The sequence below is a fragment of the Bos taurus genome, chromosome 5 (assembly GCF_002263795.3).
Source record: "Bos taurus isolate L1 Dominette 01449 registration number 42190680 breed Hereford chromosome 5, ARS-UCD2.0, whole genome shotgun sequence".
Taxonomy (NCBI): Eukaryota; Metazoa; Chordata; class Mammalia; order Artiodactyla; family Bovidae; genus Bos; species Bos taurus.
The window spans coordinates 103,573,881-103,583,543 of NC_037332.1; the positions used below are offsets into that span (position 1 = coordinate 103,573,881).

Consider the following 9,663-nt stretch of genomic DNA (forward strand, 5'->3'; position numbering starts at 1 on the left):
CAACACACATGTGCTCTCTCACTAAAGCTGCCAATGACTGAAAACATTGTGTATGTAATCAGACTTGAATTGTCTGCTGTGCTGTGTCCTCCTTGTCTTCTAACTCTGCACACTCACACTCTGCACACACACTCCAGGGCCCCTCTTGATTCCTGGAGTTCAACTCCTGGCTGACACACTTCCCAAATTTATATCTCTAGTCCAGGCTTCTCACTACTCCACCCCCCATCCCCAGGCCTTTCTTTTTCTTTTCCAGACTTGCCATTGTCAAGCATGTTCTGGATGGTTCCACTGAGTTGTTCCGGCACCTCAAAAACCTGTCCTAAAGTGAACCCACCATCTCTTTCTCCCACCCTCCTGCCCTGTCCCCATTGGCTCCTCTTTCGTCATCTCCACCTTCACTTGTGGCACCACCTTCTAACAAATTCTTCCTGGCTAGAAACCTCCCTTTTGGATTTTCCTGGTGGTGTAGTGGTTAAGTATCCATCTTGCAATGAAGGGGAAATGGGTTCCCCTGGTCTGGGAACTAAGACCCCACATGCTTCGGGGGAACAAAATTCTCACGCCACAACTACCAAGTGTAAGGAGAGCGTGGAGAAAAAGAGAGCGACCCGGGCATTCAGGCAGAGAAAGATTTATTATAGAAGAGAGAAAATGACCGGCTTTAGAGAGAAACCAGTGCCCTCCCTTTACAGCCAACCCTTCTTATACCCATTGGTGGGAAATTGTGCCCTGAAGGGAGGGGGCCTTAGTTTATCTTTAGCCCACACCTGGGGTCTTGTGATCATGTAGTCTGAGGGGTCTCACAGCTGGGTTGTCACGTAGTCTTGAGAAACTGGCACCAGCAGGGAAAAACAGGATATCTCCTTAAGGGAAAAATAGGATGCCACCAGGGCAATGTGGCCACTGTGACTTCGTCCCTTGTTGTCAGGTCGCCACAATGGGTCATTTTTAAATTATACCCTATGAGCCCCTTGTGGGCCCTGACACTGAGCCCACAAGCTCTTGAGCTGATGCTCCACAACAAGAGGCGCCCCCCGCCCTCCCCCGTGCAGTCAAAATGAAAAAAGGAAACCTCCCTTTCTCTCCTTCCTCCTCCTGGCCTTAGCATCTAATCAGTCACCAGATCTTGCCGTTTCATCAGTGTTTCTTGAATTCTTTTCATCCTTATTTCAACTGCCCTATTCCAGGCTCTCAACACTTTGTCAACTGGGCCACTGGAACCAATCTTCTTGCTCCCATCTATGTCCCTTGAAGCCTGCTTTCCATTGCTGCCAGGGGGATCTTTCTAAAAGGAGTTTTCCGCCATGTTCCTCCCCAGTTTCTTTCTTATGTGGCTCCCCGTTACCCATCTGTCCTACCAGTTAACGTTTGCATTCTTAGGCCTCCTGATCTCACACCCACTTCCCTAGGCTTGTGTCTCAAGCTTCCGTTCTTGCTACAGAAACCCTGAAGTCTTCCAAGCGCTACTGCTTCTGTTTTTTGTTTTTTGGTTGCACTGGGTCTTCATTACAGTGCACGGGTTCCTCAGTGCAGTGACTGCTCTTGTTGTGGAGCACAGGCTCTAGGCACGTGGGCCTCCGAGGTTGTGACACACGGGCTAAGTGCTCCGTGGCATGTGAAATCTCCCGGGACCTGGGATGGAAGCCATATCCCCTGCACTGGCAGGGAGAGTCTTATGTACTGTACCACCAGGGAAGTCCTGTTTTTTTTTTTTGTTGTTGTTGTTGTTTTTTGTTGACCACTCAGTCTGAATGTCTTCTTCATGCAGTGACTCTAATCCAATCTCTGTCCTGCAGAACCACTTGTCAGATAAATTCCTTGTCTTTTTTTCCTTTTTTGGCCGCACTGTGTGGCATGAGGGATCTTAGTTCCCTGACCGGGGATCGAATGTATGCCCCCTGCAGTGGAAGCATGAAGTCTTAACCACTGGACACCCAGGGAAATCTCCTCCTGTCATTCTTAAAGATTCAGTCCACTGTCATCTCCTCCAGGACACTTTCCTTTCTAAACTGCTTGATCCCTGGTTAGCAGTCCTATCCTTTTTACTCCCCTAGTACCTTCTAGATACCCAGAATTTTATCTAACACATGATAAACTGTTTTATAAATGTTCTTGTAACTTCCTTGAGGATTCACTGCTTAGTCCTTAGTGCTCAGCACACATGATTAAATTTGAACCAGAAATTGTTCTAAGTGCTTTACTGAATAATCTCACCGGATCCTCACTAGAGCTTATGCAGTAGATAAACCAATAGTATCTCCATTTTACAGACAGAGGAACAGGCATGAGGAAGTTAGTATTGGCCCAAGGTCCCCTGCCTAAAAGCCTTCAGGCATTCACATCCAGTCAGCCTGTCTCCACAGCAGGTATTGCCACTATCTTATATTGTGCTAAATCGCTCAGCTGTCTCCAACTCTTTACGATCCCATGGACTGTACCCCTCCAGATGCCTCTGTCCATGGGGATTTTCCTGGCAAGAATACTGGAGAGGGTTGTCATTTCCTCCTGCAGGGAGTCTTCCCAATTCAGGGATCAGATCGGTGTTTCCCTCATTGAGAAATTATTTACTGCTGAGTCACGGATATTGCATCTCTATAAAATGGGCACTTGGGACTTCCCTGGTTGCCCAGTGGTTAAGAATCTGCCTTGCAATGCAAGGGACGCAGGTCTGATCCCTAGTTAGGGAACTAATATCCCACATGTCTCAGAGTAACTAAGCCCATGCGATGCAACTAGAGAATCTGTGCTCTGCAGTGAAAGATTTCTTATAATGCATCTAAGGCCTGATGCAGTCAAATAAATACTTTTAAAAAGATAAAACGGGCCCTTAGTAAATGTTATGGAAACAGAAATAGCTATGCTTAGTTGAGTGCATACTACTAGCAGACTTTGCCTGGATTGTCTCAACCCTGTGAAGTAAGCACCATCATTATTCCCATATCACATAGGAGAAAACAGCTCTGGAGATGTTTGGCAACCTCTCCAAGGTCACAGAGCTAATTAGTGCAGTAGCTTCTCGCACAAGCAAGGTCTTAACCACTGCACTACCAGATGAGGCCACTAGCTCAGCAGTGGATTCATGTGTAGGGTGATGCATGCAGAGCCAGAAACTCAGATTTCAGAGCCCCAGGCTTACAGCCGGCTGACTCACACCCCAGGTCAGAAAAAGATCAGCCCAGTAACATGACCTAGAATCAGCAGCACTCGGAAATAGACGGCACCACAATGGAGGTCCTTCCTTGACCTCGTGTCCCGTATCCCGAGGGGCTCAGGAGCTGGTTGCCCAGGCGACTCAAAGTTTTTGAAGAACAGACCTCCAGGGACCTCAAAGCGACGATACCATGAAAGGGTTAATTCTGAGCTTGGGCTGCCTGGGGCGGACTCCCTAGTGGCCAAGAATGGGTTAAGCGCCGGGCAGATGGCCTCGGGGGCGGCCTGCACGCTGCCCAGAGGTTAACTGCCCGTGAGTGGCCTCTACGCACCACGGGGCCCCGACGGCCCCCGCCTCAGCCAAGTGGTAACTACCCTCTAGGGCCCCCACGGGGGTCGTGGCCTCGGGGCGCGACTCGACCTGGCGCAGCAGCGAGAGGGTTAACCGCCCCAAAGGGCTTTGTGGGCGGGGCCTGGGGGCGCGGCCTGGGGGCGGGGCCGAAGGCGGAAGCGGCAGGGGTTCTGCCCCCTGCGCGCTTCGGTAACTTTCGGCTCGGCTCCTCCGGAGGGCAGGCGACCTCCGGGCACGCGAAGCCGGGCGAAGCCGGGCGAGGTTCGGGGGCGGTGACAGGGGCACGGAGCGGGTGAAGGGGACGGTCCCTGGGCAGGTTCAAAGGCGGCGAACTCGCGAGTCTCGAGAGGCCCGGACAGGTAGGTGAGGGCAGGGTAACGATGGGCCTAGGAGCTTTGAGGGGAGCGAAAAGGGAGGAGAGGAGCGGTGAGCAAACCTGGGGACAAGGATGGATGCAAACCTGAGTGACGAGTCCCCTCCAGGATCCCTCGGTTCACACCCTCTTCTCTCCCAAATCCTCGCTAGGTCGATCCCGACCCGGAGCTCAACTTTCAGAAGAGAGACGCCGCAGCAAACCTCTCTCGGGGAATCGTCCAGCTCCTCATCTCCATGGGCCAGACGGCCTTGGCAGGGGGCAGCAGCGACCCCTCCACCCCACAGGCCCTGTACCCTGACAGGTCTCGTCCCGAGGGCTTGGAGGAGCTGCTGTCTGCTCCCCCTCCTGACCTGGGGGCCCAGAGGCGCCACGGCTGGAACCCCAAGGACTGCTCGGAGAACATCGAGGTCAAGGAAGGGGGCTTGTGCTTTGAACGGCGGCCCGTGGCCCAGAGCACTGATGGGGCCCGAGGGAAGAGGGGCTACTCGAGGGGCCTGCACGCCTGGGAGATCAGCTGGCCCCGGGAACAGAGGGGCACCCACGCCGTGGTGGGCGTGGCCACAGCCCGCGCCCCGCTGCAGGCTGACCACTATGCGGCGCTGCTGGGTAGCAACAGCGAGTCGTGGGGCTGGGACATTGGGCGGGGGAAACTGTACCATCAGAGCAAGGGGCCTGGGGCCCCCCAGTATCCACCTGGACCTCAGGGTGAGCCGCTGGAGGTGCCAGAGAGGCTGCTGGTGGTACTGGACATGGAGGAGGGAACTCTGGGCTACGCTGTCGGGGGCACCTACCTGGGACCGGCCTTCCGCGGACTGAAGGGCAGGACCCTCTATCCAGCAGTAAGCGCGGTCTGGGGCCAGTGCCAGGTCCGCATCAACTACCTGGGCGAAAGGAGAGGTGAGGCCTGGGACGGGTGTGGGGCGAGTGTTCGGTCCCTGGTGGCTGTGGTTTGGGATGGATGCTCAGCACCTTACAACCACAGAGGGAATGGGCCATCATCTGACTGGTCTGCTACTCAGTTCAGTGCCAGGATTGGCTAAGGGACTTCACAGCTGTTACCTAAGTTCATCTTCCTAACAGTCCTAGAGGTAAAAGTAAGTAAAAGTTGGGAAAGCAACTTGCTAGTAGGTGGTGAATCCTCAGAACGGAGGGACACACCCCAGGGATTAGGGCTTCTCAGGAGAGCTCAGCCCCTGGAACAAGAGGTGCAAAGGGTTAAATCTGCCCTGAGCTAGGAGTCCAACTCCAGGAGGAAGAGGACCTGCGGTGCCAGGCACCCAGGGCGTGTACCTGGCTCTTTGGGCTCTGACTCTGTGACACACACCTACTTCCTTCTTCCACCAAACCCCAGGAAGGAGCCATTGAGGCTGGGGCACCTGGAAGGAGAGCAGTGAAGGAGGCAGGCCTTGAGGTGGGGCTGCGGGCAGAGGCCTCCTTGGGGAACCAGGGAGCCAGGCCTTTCTGCAGTTGCAAAGTCTTCAGTGGACGGTGGCTGCCTCTCGCCACTGTAGCCCATGGGAACCATTGTAGAGTGAAGAAGGCCTTCCTTTTTCACCAGCCCCAGTGCCAAGGCCTCTCTAGATTCAAAGCCTGGGCCAGCCCCACTGTCAGAGCCCCCTTGGCCCCTTGCTTAGAGGGCCTTAGGGCTTCACCCCAGCTCTGACTGGGGATGCGTGAGATCTGAGATGCCTCCCCCAGAGCAGATACACAACTTAAGGGCACCTTAGGCCTCCCGCTCAACCGTGGTGGGAGTGGACTTGCAGCCGGAGAAGAGAGGGAACCTGGGCAGGACCCCGTGGTTTGAGGACTTCTGGCTGGAGGTCGCACCCCTACTCACCTTCCCTCCTTCTCTTCCCCAGCGGAACCACACTCCCTTCGGCACCTGAGCCGCCTGAGCGTGCGCCACGCCCTGGGAGACACCCGGCTAGGCCTCGTTTCCGCCCTGCCCCTGCCCCCTGCCCTGAAGCGCTACCTGCTCTACCAGTGACTCGGGGAACCACACATGGCCCTGGGGCCTTGACTCACCCCTCGGGGGCAGGAGGCACTGCTGGCTACCTACCACCAGGGAGACTGCGGGCAGGCAAGGCTGGGTCCCACCCCCACTCCCACCTCAGGTCTGAGTGCCGCCCTCCAGAGCCACCACCCAGAGGGTGGAAGGGATGGAGCTGTTAGTCAAGGCTGTGGCAGCCTGGTACACAAGACATTTTTGCAAGTAAAAATTATAAGAGATGTGCTGCTGTAGAAACTGGTCTGTGGTATTTTGGGGCACAAGGGTCCCCGAGCTGCCCCAAGAAAGGCAAAGATATGATGGGGGCAAGTTTAGTGAAGAACAACCACAGGGCTCAGTGCCAGGTGTTTATTCCCCCACACGCGGGACTGCTCAGACGCAACACACACAGGCGTTGGCACCGTGGGAGGGAGCAGCGCCCTGGCCTCAGCTGAGGACAGGGCTTTCTCTCAGCCCTTGGCCTCATGGCGGGAGACGGGACAGGACCAGTTCTCTCCTGTCTTCACTGGGGACTGAGGGGACCCACGAGCAAACCACCCTCCCACCTCTCAGCCAAGAAGCAGCCACCTTGGTGACAGGTTTAGTTCCAACGGGTATAGTAAGTGGAGGCGGGATTGTTCTGGTCCCAACCATGACAAGGTAGGGTGTAAACGGTAAAGGAAGAGGTACTTTGGATTCGGCCACGAGAGGGGTCAGGCGACACCACGAGAAGCATGTGTGGAGGTCGGGGGGCAGTACAGTTACTAGGCTTCTGAGCTACCTAGTCCCTGGCTCAGCAGGAAGGGTAGTAGAGATAGACAGGGCTTATTGTTTGGCATTGATGATGTCAACGAACTCAGGCTTGAGGGAAGCACCGCCCACAAGGAAGCCATCCACATCAGGCTGGCTTGCCAGCTCCTTGCAGGTTGCCCCCGTCACAGAACCTGGGAAGGGAGACAAGAGCAGGAGTGGTCAGCGATGATATGAGGGTACTCCACACCGACCTCCAGGTTGAAGGAGGGCTCGGTCTGGTTCTCAGCCCACCCCACCTCAGGCTGGAGCCAAACCCACTTACCCCCATAAATGATGCGGGCGCTCTGAGCCACTGCATCAGAGACGTTGGACTTAAGCCATCCCCGGAGCTTTTCGTGTACTTCCTGGGCCTAGAACAAGAAGCCAGACTAAGACCTTCACTCACTGGGGAAAAAACCCTGGGCTCCAATGGAGACAGGCAATGTGGTTTGCGGGCAAGAACCCTGGGGCTTCAATCCCACCCAGGCCCTGGAATGGGTATCCTGGGACAAGTAACTCTCTTTTCTCCTTTTATTATTTAGTCTTGACGTGTAGCATGCAGGATTGACATGTAGCATTCAAGATCTTAGTTCCCTGACTAGGGTCAAACCAGTGCCCCCTGCAGTGGAGTCTTAACCTCCAGGGAAGTCCCTCTCCTGTCTTTTAAATGAGGGGTTGGCCCAGGTGGTCTCTGTGGTCATCCAGTTCTATCAAGACAGGGGAGGATGAGGACAGGGCTCCTGGGCTTGGTTACCTGTTGCGGTGTTGCCGTCTTGCCAGTACCAATGGCCCACACAGGCTCATAGGCCAAGACAACCTTGCTCCAATCCTTCACGTTATCTGTGGGACAGAGATCACAGGTGGCAGGGTGAAAACAAGGAAGAACATAACCAGTGGTTTCCCAGAGAACGAGAGTGCTGGTGGCCTACTGCCCCCTGGTGGCTATTATAGGAAAGTGACATTAGAGGCAGGAGTAGAAGTAATAGGAAGGATACAGGATTCCCACCCTCCCCTTTCCTGCATCAGCACCAGATAGGCTCAGGCTGCAGGGCATCCGACCCCACCCTCTGTGTCTCATAGCCCTGGGTTCAAAGGCCCCTTTTTCCAGAGATACCTGCGATGACCTTGGTTTGCTCGAAAACGACCTTCTCCGTGATGCCAGCTTCCCTCTCATCTAACTTCTCCCCAATGCAGGCAATCACTCCAAGTCCCTCTGCCAGGGCATGGGCCACTTTCTGCCCAATCAGCTGTTGAGGAACGGACTTGGTGAGCACCCGTCTAGGAACAAGCCAGCCCTCATCTCCTCCCCCCGCCCCGTTACTAACCTCATCTGACTCCCCAAAGACATGCCTTCTCTCGGAGTGCCCCAGGACTACCCACGTGGCTCCAAGATCTTTGATCATGCCAGGGCTAAAGGAAGAGAAAAGCCGTGGTTCAGCAGGGAGCCCACCCTGTCGCTGTCCCCTCCATGAGGACAGTGAGGGCTGGGGGTCCCCCTCCCACCCCTCTGCCACTAGCATCTTACCTGATCTCCCCCGTAAAGGCCCCATTGGCCACTTTGTAACAGTTCTGCGCAGCCACGGCAATCTTGGGATCTAGCTTCTGCCGGGCGAAGTCAATGTAGGCGGTGGGGGGTGCGCAAACCACCTCTGAGGATGAGATGGTGACAGACGGGATGAGATCACAGGGAAATCTTCATTCCCCAGACCCCATCCTGTGCTCCAGAGTCCCCTCGCCTTCACCACTTTCTTAGTTCTGCTTTTGCCCTTTTTCACCCCAGCACGATCATCTCTGTCCACTTTGCAGCCCAGGCTGGGCCTGTACCCAAGTCTTTGAGCCTCCCAGGTACCCCTGAGAGGCCATGGCCCTTGCCCTGCCCTCTGCTCTTTAGCAGCTGTGGCTCTGATTTCCCCAGGCTATTCTGGGCCTGAGCACCTCTTAGACTCAGCATTCTCTGGGGGCCAACCCCGCCTCCCTTCTAAAATAGCCCATCACCACCTCCCCTAGGCCAGGCCAGGATTTTCAGCAAAAGCAGAAGCCAACTCCTGGGATTTGTACTAGGGTCTTTGGGATAATAAACCACAAGAGGATGCCTCTTGATCAGCTCCGAGGTTCTGTGACTTAGGTGGGTGAGGGGACAAGGACGCAGGCCGTGGGTGGCAGCGAGTCGACCAGTTCCTAGAGGCCTTGCGCTTTCCCGTTTTTAGGCTGGAGAAAACGGTAGGAGCGCGCCTCATTCCCAAATGGCTCTGCCCCTTTCCGCGGAAGGCCGGAGTCCTACAGGACGCCGAGAGGACTGGATCGGAGCGATAGCTCAGGAGGCCGACGTGGTTGGGTAGGGGAGCTCTGCGGACCCGGCGAGGCGCGGGGAGGAGTCTCCGGCGGGCTACGTGCGGCGGCGCACGGAGCCGGCGCCCAGGGGGCAGCCGGAGCCGGCAGGCAGCCTCCACCCCCACGCACCGGGCAGCCGCCCGCTTCTCCCGATCGCCCGCAGGGGCTGGGCTCACCTTTCAGTCCCGGCCGGTGCAGGCCCCGTCTGCGCCCCGGGGCCACCATCCGCCCCACGACCCACAGCCAGGGGGTACCGTGAGATGCGGCCCCGCCTTTCCCCGCCGTAACACCCCCGGTTCAGCGGCCGCGGAGCTCAGGCCCAGATCCCGACAGCCCTGGACCCCAGCCCTGCACGCAGGGCCACGCGGACCCGGGCTGAGTTCCGGAGAGGGCGACCACGCCCGACCGCCCACCCTGGCCCTCCCTGGCCAGGGCTCACCGGTGTCGGCTGGCACCTTGGCCGCGTTCAGAGTGTTGATGAGTTCCCCCAGATTGTTCTTCCTCCCGTTCATCTTCCAGTTCCCCCCAACGAAGAACTTCCTGGAGGGCGCCATGGCTGAGGAGCAGGCACGCTGAAGGTCAGGAGCAGCGCGCCCCCGCGTCCACTGGCCGCTTATATAGAGCGCGGAGATGCAGAAACCCGCCCCCTCTGCGTCCTCGTCCATGGCTGGC

General features: G+C 56.5%; 2 protein-coding genes across 4 annotated transcripts; one reads left to right on the forward strand and one right to left on the reverse strand.

Moving 5' to 3' along the window:
- Positions 1 to 3,027: 3,027 nt before the first annotated feature.
- On the forward strand, positions 3,028 to 6,126 carry SPSB2 (splA/ryanodine receptor domain and SOCS box containing 2). Of its 3 annotated transcripts, XM_005207162.5 has the most exons (3): positions 3,697 to 3,864; positions 4,031 to 4,778; positions 5,741 to 6,126. In XM_005207162.5, the coding sequence occupies exons 2-3, from the start codon at positions 4,115 to 4,117 to the stop codon at positions 5,866 to 5,868; spliced, it is 792 nt and encodes a 263-aa protein (XP_005207219.1). In that variant the 5' UTR covers positions 3,697 to 3,864; positions 4,031 to 4,114; the 3' UTR covers positions 5,869 to 6,126.
- A 97-nt stretch (positions 6,127 to 6,223) lies between these two features.
- Positions 6,224 to 9,581, reverse strand: TPI1 (triosephosphate isomerase 1). The gene is made up of 7 exons (NM_001013589.3): positions 9,431 to 9,581; positions 8,186 to 8,309; positions 7,986 to 8,070; positions 7,775 to 7,907; positions 7,415 to 7,500; positions 6,944 to 7,031; positions 6,224 to 6,812 (listed from the first exon to the last, which is right to left on the reverse strand). Exons 1-7 carry the CDS (start codon positions 9,543 to 9,545, stop codon positions 6,694 to 6,696), a joined length of 750 nt encoding a protein of 249 aa, NP_001013607.1. The 5' UTR covers positions 9,546 to 9,581; the 3' UTR covers positions 6,224 to 6,693.
- Between the last annotated feature and the right edge of the window lie 82 nt (positions 9,582 to 9,663).